This window comes from Polyodon spathula, chromosome 19 (genome assembly GCF_017654505.1).
Source record: "Polyodon spathula isolate WHYD16114869_AA chromosome 19, ASM1765450v1, whole genome shotgun sequence".
Lineage (NCBI taxonomy): Eukaryota > Metazoa > Chordata > Actinopteri > Acipenseriformes > Polyodontidae > Polyodon > Polyodon spathula.
The window spans coordinates 6,886,495-6,901,778 of record NC_054552.1 but is presented as its reverse complement, the minus strand read 5'-3'; the positions used below and the strand labels follow the sequence as shown (position 1 = coordinate 6,901,778).

General features: G+C 38.2%; 1 protein-coding gene across 2 annotated transcripts in view; it reads left to right on the top strand.

The window, feature by feature from the left end:
- Window positions 1-5,331: 5,331 nt before the first annotated feature.
- Window positions 5,332-15,284, top strand: part of LOC121294389 (tubby protein-like) — a 59,625-nt gene continuing 49,672 nt past the window's right edge. For both annotated transcript variants that reach the window (XM_041218021.1, XM_041218019.1), the window contains exon 1: window positions 5,332-5,699. In XM_041218021.1, the coding sequence (XP_041073955.1) occupies window positions 5,644-5,699 (56 nt within the window). In that variant the 5' untranslated portion in view covers window positions 5,332-5,643. The remainder of the gene's footprint in view (window positions 5,700-15,284) is intronic.

Below are 15,284 nucleotides of genomic sequence, written 5' to 3'. Positions count from 1 at the left end.
CTTTCAAGTCGCTGCCTTTAATTATTTTTATTTAAATACATTTTTTTCATTTACTGGGCCATTTTTGTGTGAATAAAATGTGTCACATTTCTATGAAAACCCTATAAATCCTGTGGTCTGTAACCACTTTCAACTGATCTCTAGGTATACATTTCTTGCAGATTTATTCATTTTCTGATAATCTAATCTTGCAAAACAACACCAATGGGGCAATGCACCCTTTTCTAGGAGGATTGATCAGCTGAGACGATGAATCAAAAACATGTTGCTGTATTTCAGTCTGGACCCCCTGAGCAGTGGCAGCCTTTTCCTAAGACACTGTAAGTTTTAATTGGCTCTCAGGAGTGCAAATGCACCGAATGTTGTCTGGATTAGCCTGTCAGTGCGAAAAGCTTTGTAATCCACACCAGACCTTTAAAAAGACTATTCTTTGTTTTTCTGCAGTGCTAGCAATTGCATTAAAAAACAATTCTATCCATCAAGTCTTTTTGACAGGCTAACTTTATTGTTTCTTTCTAAAAGTATATGATAAATTGTGTGCACCGGTGGGATTTTTCTTTCAAAGTGCCTTGTATTATAAAGATGTATTCTTTTTGGTTTCTCAGATCTTTGTGCATATTGTGGATACAATGTATGGATGAATGCTAGAATTGAAAAATTGTGTTTAGCTGTACATATGTGTACCTGTAGGTAAAAGCATAGCAAACATGTACATTAACATTGTTGTATACATGTCTGCTGAACAATAAAGGGGGAGTAACAATGCTTGTGTTTATTTCTGAAAAAAAATCAACTGTAGATGAGAGCTCTTAAAGTAATTTCCTCAGTTGTTAATTTCAAGTGTTGTAACATCATTGGGTACTCTTCTTTTCCAGAAAATAAAGAAGCTAATGGCACTGTGGAGTACATGAATCTGCAACTGTCTCTGCAGCATATCCATCTCCATTGTGATGTGTGTTTACGTACATCAAAATTCAGCTTTTTTAAATAGTTATTTATAATGGGCCCTGGAGAGCCTCATTATTGTTTACAATTGTGCAAAATTACAGTTTGATTATCTGATATTTAGCTGTCCACTGTAAATCTTATTACATATAAATTGTATTGGTGCAAAAGAGAAGTTATTCAGGTAAACAAATTATTCAGTTCAACAATTTGCAGCTAAATGGAGTGTACTCTGGATAAATTTAAATACATTTGAATGTGTTTGTCAGTGGTGAAATATTTATATCTGCTCAGTAAGTATTCGTTGTCCATAGCTGGGGAACAACCTCTCACTGGCCACTAGAGGGGGTAGTCACACAATTCCACCATACACTGGGGACCATCACACGTGACCCTGTATAGGAAGAGCCAGGTTAATTGCATCTGTTTTTATAGGTTCAGTCGTGCACATGGCTTCAGAACCTGATTAGTTTCTTATACAAAGATCTCCGTGAAAATAAGACTATACTCTCAGCGAGCAACTTCTTGAGAAAGTACAAATTGGACTATTGATGAAATCAAGCAAACATTGGTTAATGTTTGGTATACCAGCAGCCCATGTGCATTGAATGGGGGGTTGAATGTGATATTACAGAAATCCATAAAGATAACAGACACAGCTCAACATCTGCTTCAGTTTAGCAGCCTGCAAATGTGTCCTTCAGGCATTCTTTGAAAACAACAGGGGAACGTACACAGGAAAGCTATAGCCTCCATCTGCCAAACGTGCTATGCATAAAGTGGGCTTTGGTTTTGAATTAATTTGCTATGCCCTATTACTGCTGATATATATTGCCTTAAAAATACCACCGATGGATTGAGAAAAAAGTATGACTTGCTTACAAATGCATTTCATACCCTTTTTTAACATTCACGATTAATGGTCAGATTCTCGGCTGACCCCTTTAATCGTGATGCTGTTTTTTTGATGTTTAGTTTCATACCTAGAACCAATGATACATTGACAATATGCCCATCCTATATAGACTTGCATCAAAATAACAAAGTCAATAAATAATACAGTAAAGAAAATAAATAATTAAGTAAATAATAAAGTGTTCTAAACAACTAAAAAAAAAAATGAAACAAAGCCTTAGCATGCTCTCCAGTGTAGCCAAAGTGTATAACTATTTAGTGCATTTAATATGAAAATGGCACTAGCATTGAAGTATTCATCATAACATATGTTAACCTGAGGATAGCAATGTAGTTTTTGTTTGCAAATTTCTGAAGATTCTGAAACATATGGAAAAACAGATACGATTCTGACAAGGATTCAGCTCAGGAAACATATTTCAGTGATATTTAAAGCTGCCAAGTACTGTAAGTATAAGATAAGATAATGTCTCTAACCACACTGTGCACCACACTGGCCATTACTCTGAGTCTATGGTGATTCACATTGTCTGTACTCATCAGGAACAGTCAAATGGGTTTGGCCTCATTTGAAAATACTATTGCTTCGATTGTGAGACACAACATCGAAACAAAGAAGCAACTTTAATGATTCCAAAATCTTTGAACATGGAGACGATCAATGACAATTACAGTATATAACATATTATGCAGAATATCATATGCATTGAAATGCTGAACTGATGACTATATCAGGTCTTGCATACTATAATTTCCCATGGCAGATGAAGTTACATCAGTTTGCTTGATTGTTTAAAAAAAATCATTTAACCTTGATTTCATTTGCAAGAAACAGAAGATCTAAAGATTTTTGTGGACCCACCACTACACCAATCAGCTCTAAATAGATGCAGTATCCACCCTGCAAAGGCATCTTCAGAATGAGATCTTAAATCACTGAGAATTATAACTTGGGAGCTGTCTTCATGGTTCAGTCCACTGGGATCAATACAAATGGAGCACTGTATTGCTAAGGATGACAGCGCCTTTGTAAAGCACTCCTAAAAACGAATTTAGAACTAAGGAAATCATTCATATTATTTGTGTGATTAAATTGCCATTTTGCATGTCATTTTACTGAATGCATACACAATGGAATGCATGCACATAAAACTATGGTGAGTCTTCCTTCCTTTGTACAAAACAAATAAGTACCAAGAATAATGATGTAGGATTGACTATTAATCCAGTCCCTGAGTGTCTCATTGCTCCTCACATTCCCCAAGAGCTGGTTACTCATAAATCTTTTTTTTTTCATCATCCTACTACTGCTACTATTACATTTTCAGATGATCATACATCTCCTTGTGATCTTGACTTTTCAAGTACCAATGTAACCAACCCCCCAGGTACTGCCGTTGTCATGCAAGATGTCCCCTCACATATGGTGTATCCTTTTTCTCTTTATCTCCTTTGAAAAAATAAACATCTGAAATATTTCATGCCATCTAAAAGAACACAGCTAAGTTGAATCTGAGTTAAAACCACAAAATAAATGACAGTAACAGGAAAAACAATCAACAGGATTAACCCACATTTGTACCACATTACTTCTCTTGTGAGTGAACCACACCATTGCTCAATATATATTTATAATACTGTCACCTACTACCAGCAAGACATTTTCACCTTGGTTGCAAACTACAGACCTCTGGGATGTCAGGACCCATAACAGTCACTAAGATCTTAAGAAAACCGTGCCTTAGATGTTTTGATAGTCTTGATGGTTTCCATTGCTTGAATTTGTTTTCTGTAGGCTTAGTCTACAAAAGCTCTGAAGTATGTGATTAATATATTTAAAGATTCACTCCTGAATAGTGTTTTCTTTTGGCTGATAATGAAGAGAAAAAAGCAGACCATGCAGATACTTGTGACAGTGATGCATTTTCATCATTCTTGTGCAAGATTATTAATTTTGACCAAATTTATGACGCAGTAGATTTTGAGCATGTGTGAGCGTTTGTACGATAGCGAGCTAGATCCTCAATGCTCTTTACTCCCAGTTATCATTTTCTTCCAGAAAGGAAAAAAAAAACACCTAATAAAGTTAACAAACCAGACATAAACTACTTAAACATGTAAACGATGGGTTTGTTAACAGCCTTAGGTTGGGCTAATGATGATTTCGAGTAAATCTTTTGCGTCTAGCCAAATATGTGAAAGATGGAAATTAATGCCGTTAGAAATACAATCCAAAACCATTATATTGAAACTGCTTCCAGAGGATGACTCACAGTACCCCAGTCTAACAAAAAAAAGCATGATTTTGACAAAACCCTGGGATGGGTTGCTTGCTATTGATTAGCCAGCTGGTGAGTATCGTTATCCCTAATGATATCCCTCAGTCCAAACTTCATGGCTCCAATGAGTCATAGCTGGATCCAAATCCATTATATATGTATTGCATGAGACAACAAAAAGGAATATTATGATTGATATTTTTTCTTTGTGCTATAATTTCTATTTGCTATTACACCCCATATTTGAGCTAAACCGTGCAAATCCATTTCCAAAACTGATAGGGCAGTGTTGGTATCACATGCAGAATCAGAAATATCGTCTATCTGACTTTTCAAATCAAACACAATCTCTTTATTCTTCCTATATAAGGTTCTTTAATGTCACCTTCCAAGACCCTAAAAACAGATACATCTGGTTTAGAATTCAATAAGAAATTAACCATGTTTTAGGCAGGCTGACTTCCCTCTGCCCTGCACCAAACTAGGTCAAGGGTCAGAAATTTGATATTTATCAGTAGAGGGATGATTAGTCTGTTAATTAAATTCCTTTGTATAGAGAAAACCAATAGAATAACTGGCCATGTTTTTGGACATCAGTATTTTATAGGCAAATTAATGGATTGACTAGTCTAATCAAGCTTTATAATGATTTGCCTATGGTCAGAATTGTAACTGTTTTATTTTAAATTCAGAGACGATCCCTTGAGAGCAATGACGTATTAATGCAATCATATCTATAAAGCAGTGCTATCGTATTTGTTTTGTTTTTTTTGTTTTTGTTTTGTTTTGTTTTGTTTTTTTATCTGGGAACACCTTATGTACATGCATGTAGTGTTTAATTAAACAAACAGAGCCTGTGCAACATGTGTTTCATGTAAAGGAATGTATCTAAACTTTATTTTTATTTCCCTTGGCACAAAGGAAACACTGTCATGTGTTATTCTTACTATAATAGTAATACACGCAGAAGACTTATTGGTGTAATTTAAAAGAAGGTAGTACGGAAGAGCCAGGGTTAAGATGATTTTGTAAACGGGGAGGGGATTGATGTCAAAGGACGGAGCCGTATCTATGGAAACAGGAATAAATAAAGAGCAGCGGTGTGCAGGAGGCAGCTGTCTCTTTAACTTACGTCTGAAAGGCTGATCTATTCATCTTTCGCTCGCTATTCCAATTGAATTTATTGGACCAATTAAGTAATTAGCGCAAGTGTGCGAGTGTATATCCTAGTTGCATTTACAATACTGGCATTCTTATACGTGTGTTGTGGATTTTCTTCCCTTTCTCCAAATAAATGGTACACTCCTTAGACCCAACTAAATCAGTTTCACAGCATCTCTGTTCTTAGCAGGCATTTGGGTTTCCTTAGGGAAAAAAATGGGATATCCGTGCTAGCTAGCCATAGAGACCTGGTTGCCACGCCGACGTTATTTTATGTATAAACCTTGCAGGGACAACAATATAGCTTTCAAGTACTCTTGCAGTAATTGTTCGTGCAAAAAGAATGGATGCAGTAAGCAGCAACAGGACCATGTCTTACAGCAGATGGAGTTATGACAGGTAGGTTCTCGAAGATATTCTCGTACAGCAGGAGTTAAGTAGAGGTACAATAACTATGCCAGGTAGTAAACAGTATCGGGCTGCTTGCATTGCTTGTTATCAGGTGTAAGAATTAAATGTCGCGTATTTTACCCAATATTTGGGACTTGCATGTATCATTGGTTCTAGGTATTTGGGACCCTGTCAGTTTTTCTTCAGGTGGGTTATCAAAAGTCTCGTTTGACATCATAGTTGTGAGCGATGCGGTTTTGTACTTGCATCATTCATTGTATTGAAGCTGAATCATAAAGGAATGAAAATGGTAAATATTGTAATATTTATGCAAGTTTTATTTTATTATTTATTTATTTATTTATTTATCCGAGCAAATTTACCAGCACACTTGCTATGCATGCGAGTTGCTAAGGAAACTCAAATTAATGCAAACATCTTTCCAAGGATGTTTATTCCCTGAAAGAAGCACTTCAGTAACTCATGATGTGTTGCTGACAGACAGGTGGTCGAACATTTAACTATTTAAAAAATGTTCAAAGACTAGGTGGTTGACAAGATTTATTAAACCAACAGTTTGATTGTAGCTGTAGAATGGTATCTAATTTGTTTATTTATTAAATTTTTTTTTTAAGGTCTGGGGTGATGCTTTTGAGTTTATATAATGGATTTAACCTTTTAAGTCTTTATTAGTGTGGAAGCTTTTACAGAAAACCCTAAATTAAAAGTGAATTTTGTACACAATATTGTTAATAATATGAATTCACATTTAATTAAAACAGTGGGTCAGAAATAACATCTCTTCAGTATATTTTCATCCCTCCTTTTTATTGATATATGTGTTGATAATGTGTGTTTTCCTAACTAATTGTAACTTTTATTAATACACAGCTTACATTTATAACGTACATCGCCTACTGACATGGTGCATGCGTTGATAGCCACCATTTGTTCTATTTTCTTAAGAGAACCGAGGAGTCATTTATTTTGTACTGACTGGGGTCTATTGTAACCAGTGTAATTAGCTTGTGTGCAACTTTGTCATAGCAGTTTTATCCAGTGCTTGTCTGGTTGTCCTTTTCTCTCTGGTGTAGCTTTACTGTCTAAAGGAGCTGTCCACCCTCATTCATTACCAGTAGTGTTACAATTACTAGTGTTCAATGCAGTGATTGCTTACCATGGAAAAATACAGCATCTGTTTATTCTTAAAATATGTATACAATGGTGTGGATGCTGGACTATGAATTGTCATTTCACCACAGACGTTACCTCATATTGAACTCAGTACACCAGAAAATAGCTCTGCAATATGTGATTCTATAGATTCCAACATGTCCCTACCATTGCTTTCATAAAGGGGGAGAATGCAAAGTGTATCTGAGTTTTAGAAAATATCATCAGACTGAAATAGCATTAAAATGCCAGCTTTGAAAAATGTAATTGAATTTTACCCTGGACATGTTATGCATAAATGATACAATTGAAAGTTTTTTTTTTCTTTGCATTAACATTTTCTTCAAAGTCAGGGATGGCATGGGACCAGAATGACTAATTTGCTTCTGTCAATGCAAAGCTCTACCTTGGTATAGATGAGACCGGCAAAACACAAATTCCCATTTCTTTAACTTGATGCTGACAAATTAGGATTAATTTTCATTTAGAATCATTTTCACTGTGTGTAATCCAATTTAGATAACAATATTAGTGTAAACTATGCAATGCAATGTAGGTTGATTTCATTGGTATGCTCTTTCAATGCACAAATACCTGGTGAACTGCAGAGCATTATCAGTGTTGAGACTAATCAGGGCTCCAGGACCAGCACATCTCTTTAAATGTTTATCACCTCCACCACAGCTCCGACCACCACCTCTGTGCCACAGCCCGGTGTCTGGAGATAGATCTCTCGACTTGGGCTCCTAGACACCTAACTTTCGTGTCTGGACCTATGGTCTGACTTCCAGGTCGCTGCACCACCAGGCACGGCTGGTCGCCTGGTCTCCTGCTCTGCTTTCCCTGGGAGCCCACACATCACTGCACGGTCTCTTGGGCTCGCACCCCTGCCAGGGGCTGCACCCAAGTGGTCACTTACCTCTGTTTCTGACACCCCATCCACTACGCCCAGGTCCCCTGTCGATGGCTCGGTCTCAACGTAGAGGCGTCGAACTGTGGGCCAGCCCTCCCTCAAGAATGGGCAATGTGGGACTTGAGGGAGTGTGGCTGTGTTTTAAAGGAGGGGGAGGTGGCCGCTGGGGCCATGTGTGCTGAGCAGGGGGGGGGGGGTTGTAAATAGTATTTTTTTGTGTTGGTGGTGCTGATTGGCAGGGATGGGGTTAATTCCTATCCATGCCAAATACATGTGAGAATGTGGCTGGGGCCTTAATTGAATAATTGATTATTAATTAAGCTCTATCCACATGGGATATAAGGGGATAACATTATTTGTTTGAGATAGTTGTTGGGAGGGAGTCAGTGAGTGAAGACAGTGTTGTTTATTTTATGGCTATATTGATCAGTGAAGAGGAATGCCCAGCCTGACATTAGTTTTGTTTTGTTTTGTGTTCGTGACTTGTTTTGTTTACCCTGTTTATTTTTCTAAGTGAGCAGTTTTTGATTTATTTCTGTTTAATAAATGTGAGCCCCAGAAATTAAAACTGCTGTTACTGTGCAATTTCTTTTTTTTTTGTAAAAGGGCATGACTAATTGCTAATTCTGTAAACAGCCTTGCATAACCATTGCTAAGAGCCTTATAAAACAAGTTTCAGTCTGTTTCAGTCAATATCTAATAATGTATGATTTTTAATAACAGGTTTCGATTTTTTAGTAAACCGTGAATAGATTACTAGTATTATTATAAAGTATTCTGAATAAAATAATCTGTTTACGCAGAGAGGGCACAGTCTTGTATTCTGTGTTATTAATTATTAAATGTTTTAATGGTGTGCAGAGGATTTTACTGCCAGTAAATCAGTACTAAAAATATGTCTGACCTACAGCAACAAAGATAAGCAGGTTTACATGCCATCTCAGTTGCTGGCGCTCTGTGTGTGTGTATTTTGTTCTCACAGTCATCAGATCTAAATGTGTTAAATGCCTCGCAACAGGGTCAGTGTCATACTAACTGTCATTAATTGTCAACTTGGTCAAAAGGAGAGTTTGCATCTCTAGTCGCTTCTTGGGAGCTGCAGTGCAGCAAAACAATAATCTCATCTGCAGTTGAAATATCTAAATGTATTTTTTGATAAAGACTGTTTTGGAATTGTGTTAAATACCTGCTTGTATTTTAAATAACTGGTCTTCTTGTTGTAGTGAGAGAGACAAAAGTACAGGCATTCACAGAATACTGCGTATAGCTTATTGCAGTCTTGCGCTGGGGTATGAGCCGCGTCTCAACTGCTGGTTTTCAATATTTTGGGGCTAGGTAGCAGTGCGCCACTGTGGGGTGCGTTAATCATTGTTATTATTATTTTTCCATTCATGGTTTGGCTGCCTTGCCTTTTGGGGGAGGTGGCCTATAGCCATGTTCATGTTTTTCCTGCCAGCCTGCACAGGTAGCCCTCGAGCATCCATGGGCAAGGCCTCCGGACAAATTTATCATTCACTCGGGCTCTGAGCACCCATCCTAGTCATCGGGCCCTGAGCGCCCTTCACTGTTCATTAAATCATCTGTTATTGCAATCAATAATTCATTCATTCATTGCGGATTCTCCATGCTGAATGAATAACCCAATTCAGTTTTTCAGTGTTTATTCAGTGCAGTTGGTTTTGATTTAGGTTTTCAGACAAAAGCATTTTCCTTTATTAATAGTATTCGTACTTCCTGTCTTCCAGTACAAGTACATACATTTGTGAGCGTTTTTCAATAATATAAAACATTATGCTTTGTTCGATACAAATAAGCACACATTTTCCTCTTTATCGACTCTGTAGATATAAAAGATGTATCTTTGTATTACTTTTGAAGTCTACGTAAGTTGTTTCTTACAAGTTTTAAAACATTGCAATTTGCTAATTAATGAATGACTTTTAAATAGAGCCTATGTACCTGTATGTACAGGACATATATACATACATGTATTTGTCTGGTCAGTTTATAGCATGAACTTTCCATAAAGCATTTACCTAAAAGATTGATGGTATCAGTCCTTTGGTCTCATTGATGGATGTAGCTACTACTGCCATTTCTAGATACCTTTTGTTTTTTAATTCACATTGCTTTACACAGCTAAACACATGCAACTGTATCTGATGTCAAATTTGTATTTTGGTTTCACTTAACTGGTTTTGATAATAAGCTACTGTAAGTAACTGACATCTGGTAATGTAATTGGCATATGTTTTCTTTATTACCCTCTGCTGTCTGGGTAATTCAGGAATAGGAAAACAAATTTGTCAGAATGGCATATTAGCAGAACAGTACTTTTATTTCAAGTATTTATTTAACAAGGAGATTACTGGTCGAGACTCTTTTACATTGTGTTCTTGGCAAGACTATACAGACAGCGATGCAAATGACAGTACAGTAGTTGAATACATAAACAACATAGGAATTAATAGTATACAAATATTGACTGGAGTTGAGGCTTATAGTGGAAAACTGTTGCCCCGAGGGTTGACACCACAGGCTGAGGACACTTTGTTAAATCTACCGGTAAGTCACATTTCTACATACACATCAATTAAGCAAAGTAGTCATTCTGACTCAAAATTCGCTTTAACCTTAGATCAAATCCTGTAAACCAAGCACAATTTAGGTGCTTCCAATACTAGATTGAATCATCAATCGATAAACAACATGTCCAATTATTTATAGGCTTTATAAGATTTATTTCTTATCTCAATCCATTAGTTCCCACTGTGCACCAAAGTTCGACTTCTCCTGCCCAGCCTCTACCTGTGCTAATTTATGGGCAGGGGTACCCTGAAAGGCGAGACCAAAGGCCAAAGAATGTAGTGTAAAATCTGTATGATGTAGTTTAGTGTTGTCTGGTCTGTTTTAATACATTGTCTACCGCATGAGTTTCCGGGCTGAACTTTAATATTTACACAATTTAATGCTGTCACTTCCAAGCATGAAGTACAACAGCAAACAGATCCGTCAACTGCCATCATACTTCAAACATGGCTAATGCATTCTGAACTGGTCTTCAAATCAGATCAAAGGGCTTTCTCTGTTCTAATGGATCTATGCTGTTATGACACCGAAGATGATCTTCAGACTGGGTCTGTTTAACACGAATGAGATATCAGCTTCCCAACTAGATTTACTGCCCCTTTCGCGTGCCAAGCTGTCGTCAGCTGAGAGGGAACTAATTATATTACATCTGATCAATGGAAACAAGCCGGTCTGTGTAATTGATTTGGCATATACTGCATAATAAACTAAGTAACAAGGGGGTCTATTTTCTTCACTTTCATTTTGTCTCCTGAACTGCATATGCCAGCCTGTGATTCAGCATTCTGCAGCCATAGCTCCCACAAGTTAAATATCTTAAGTTCAATCTTAATTAATAATGCTAATAATGAATAGTAGTAATAATAGTGATACTAAAAATTATTATTATTTTGTGTGATAAAAAATAAATGAATAACCTTGTTATGTTCTCAAGGTATGATTGACGGAACCTCTGAGTAGGGTTTGCTGTAAATGGAAAGTGAGTATAATTTTAATCAAATCACTACAACAATGCGCTACAAATATTGTTTTCCAATACCTTGGACCCAATTATTGCAGTAGAATCCAGAGCAGAATAAAAAGTTAAATTGCTCCCTTACCTGCAAGTAAGTGGTTTCTTGCTAGTGTATGGCCCTATAATGGATTCGTCCCTCACACAACACTTGTCTCTGCCTAGTTTTTGCTTCAAACTCTAACACAGTGTTCTAATCTACAAAAAGCTGCTGTACTGTTGCTCAAATTACCACCAGGTAGTCTTTATACTTACTATAAATACATTAAAGTTTTTTAGTGTGTGCAGTTTAGAACTACCTTAAGATTCCCAATCATCTATATTTCCCTTTTGATATATAACTGAAAATATATACTGTATGTGCTTTTCAAACTCCAAAAGGACATTGCATGTTGGTAGAAAATGTCAGGAGTCAAACATTTAATGTTTTCCATTACATGAGAGCAGATGTTAAAACTTGATGCTGATTTGAACTCGGCTCTTGCCAAGATAAGCACCAAGACGTAGCTTTACAGTAAACTAATGTGATCCATCTGCATCTCCATCCATTCACGTTTCTTTCCATCTGATGATGTTGATATCCTTCTGCCTGGTGTTGATGGCTGAAGTGTAATGCTGGCTCCAGGGATCAGCTTATTTTGCCTCCACTGCGCATCAGCACACACAACGGCTGCGATGCTGGCTCCGGGGATCAACCACAGTAAGGTCTCCCCAGTGCATCAGCATGACAACTGTCTGGATTGAGCCAAGTAGGGTATATACCTGGAGTCTTCATGTGGAGACCTTCCATCCTCGGTATTTCGTCGACTAGCCTACAACAGCTCAAGAGGGCTCGACAGTGATTCTGGTGTCTTATCATCACCCCTTTCAGTCCCCCACTCAAGTCAGCGCAGCTTACTTATCCGTACATCAGCATTGCTTTCTTTCTATTGTGCTTGACATCCCCAGCCGGAATCTTTCCGTCTCAACCACAGCCAGTTGCTGCTCCTTTCTGCTGCTTCAGATAAGTTCTTCACTGTGCAACACAACACTTGAGTACTGAATCTTGAGAAACCGGGTTGTAGATTGTGCCACAAATCCTCGACAACCCACCTCCACTGGGTAAACCCATACTCTCCATCCTTGCTGTTCCGCTTCAGCAGCTAGTTGAGCATACCGAAGTTTCTTCCTCTCATACACCTCATCCACAGCATAATTCCATGGCACCATTAACTCTACCTGATGAACAAGGCGTGCTGATCCAAACCACAAGACAAGGTTGAAGGTTAGTGGTGGCAATCTCAGGTGGAAAAATAAGCCGTTGAACAACATCTGCCAGCATTTTCCAGTCTCTAGCAGCTTCCATTTGTCCTGGAAAGGGTTTGGTTTTAACACCTTTTCTTGGTGGTTGCTCTACTGGATGGAGGAATATTGTCTTTTGTGTGTAATGCTTTGAGGGAACTGGTGGCAACTTATTGATCAAGTTACGCTTGTCTTCCAATGCTAAGGCCAAACATCGCAGCACCTGGTCATGGCACCAAGTAAACCGTCCTTGGCTAAGACCCACCTTACATCCTGTCAAAATGTGCCTTAATGTTGCAGGTGATGAATACAAGGACATAAGGGATCCTCATCCACCCAGAGGTTTAGGTTATGTGGTGATGGGAGAACGTCATATGTTGCTATGATGAGGGAACTGATCTTGCTCTGTTCCATTGTCCATAGGTCTTGCAAGCTGATCTTGCGTTGTTCCACACTTTCCCATCTCATCCATTCTTCCTGCTTGGCCTGGGAAACGGCTTTTACACAACTCATCCTCTCCTCCTGCTTTTGCACCTCGTTGACTACCAGCTTCCTCCATTGAGCTGGGGTTGCCTTGTGCCATGTAGGAGGAGCTGAAATGAGACCAAGACCCCCTCTTCCATGCTGAACTTGCCCCATAATATCACCGATTCGAAGGGCAGCCTTAGCATCTTCCATGGCTTTCTTTGCCACCCACTTTCTTCCAGTTTTCAACACAGGTGCTGCCTCCCTTACGCATTTTTCACGTGAATCTACTAATGTAATTTCCAGCTGGACCTTGGCACACTTAAACTCCTCGGTTAGAGCAGAGACTGGTAGCTGCAGTATTCCTTTACCATAAATTCCCACTCTGCTGAGGCAGCGTGGAACTCCCAACCATTTCCTGACGTATGAACTGATTAAAGCTTCCAGTATGAGAAACCTCATACCCAGTCAGTGGCCACAGCAGCCTTGGCAGTAGACCAAACTGAAAGCACCAGAGTTTCAGTTTGCCCGGTAAAGCGCTGCTGTCCATGCTCTTCAACCCTTCCACTACTTGTTATCTAACTTCATGAACTGTGTCCTTTAGATCCATGTTGTAGCATCTCCCAAGACTTTTCACTGGCTTCTCAGACACTGTTGGTATTGCCACACCATTAATGTAGAACATTTTATCTACTACTTTACCTTTAATTATAAAGATGCTCCTTGATTTAGTGGGTTTGATTTGCATTTGTGCCCATTCAATGTTATTAGTTAATTTGCCCAATAACTGATTAGTGCAGGCTACTGTTATAGTCATTGTTGTCATGTCATCCATATATGCTCGAATTGGTGGTAGTTGCATTCAAGAAGCCAAGCGCTCTCCTCCCACTACTCATTTTGATGCCCTAATAATACCTACAGCAGGTATTTGGTATATACATAGACATTAACAAATCATTAATTGGTTGGTAGGGAAACATTCCAAAGACCAAAGTTATGTATTGACCGTTTTAGTCAAAGATAATATTCCTTTCTTTGGTGCTTAAAAAGCCAAACCTCTACTTAATTTCCATGTATAGTCCAAGGAATAGAAAAGGACCCCCCCTGTCACCAAATGCTTTAATACTTGGTGAGGTTGCGTCACACAGAGTCACACATCCTCTCTCTCGCTCTCTCTCTATATTCCTTAAGGCCAGCTTCTCAATGTCGTGTATTTTTTGTAATTTGCAGGAATCAACTTGTAGTATATGTCCTGCTGTTACTTTGCAATGAGAGCTATCCTATAGAGCTGGGCCTGGAAGATCAGCAGTAACTGTGAGTCAGGGGACTAGCCGTTCTATTCTGTGCAAAAGAAAACAGATTATGTAATCCAATTTTATTTCCTTCCTGATTAAAACTGTGAACTGTTTCGAATAAAGAAATAGTTTGCCTCCCTGAGCTGTTTAATTAATTCAACTAGAGATTAATAGATAACATTATATATATATATATCATAATTTAAATATTTTATTTAACATCATGTAATCAAAGTAATTACAAAATGATATCGCAAAAGTATATGGAAAACTACAAAGCAGTAAGTAATTCAGTATGTTCACGTAACATTATTCAGCAGGTTTCAAAATGTGTTAATTCTACAGGGTGGCCATCGCTTAGAATGACTACTCTTACCCCTTCACTATTAGACACGCCAGAACCAATTACAATGACTGCAAACAACATATACAGTTAGGGCACTGTGGCAGGCTGGTGAGTGGATAGAGGCCCAGAGACAGTCTGGAGTTCAAAAAAATGACTATTTTATTATAAACACAAAAATGAAAGGGCACAAGGGCCAAACCAAAGCAATTTAAACACAAATAAAGCAAAAATACACTCACAAAAATAAAGGTTTCCAGGCTGGGCAATGGCTTCACTGGATTCAAAACATTCAAAAATCACAAACACCAACCTACTTCTTCAGCTCCCTCCTCCTAAATGAGAAGCAGAGGCCTCCTTTTATGTCAGGTGGCTGGGCGCTGATTGATCATTAATTAAACTAATCATCTAATCAACCCCAGCCACCTGAACACAATGAACCCAGGCAGGTAGGGGAATTTAACCCCATCCCTGCCAATTTCTAAAGAGCAGAGCTGTGCTCTGCCACAGGCATATATAAAGA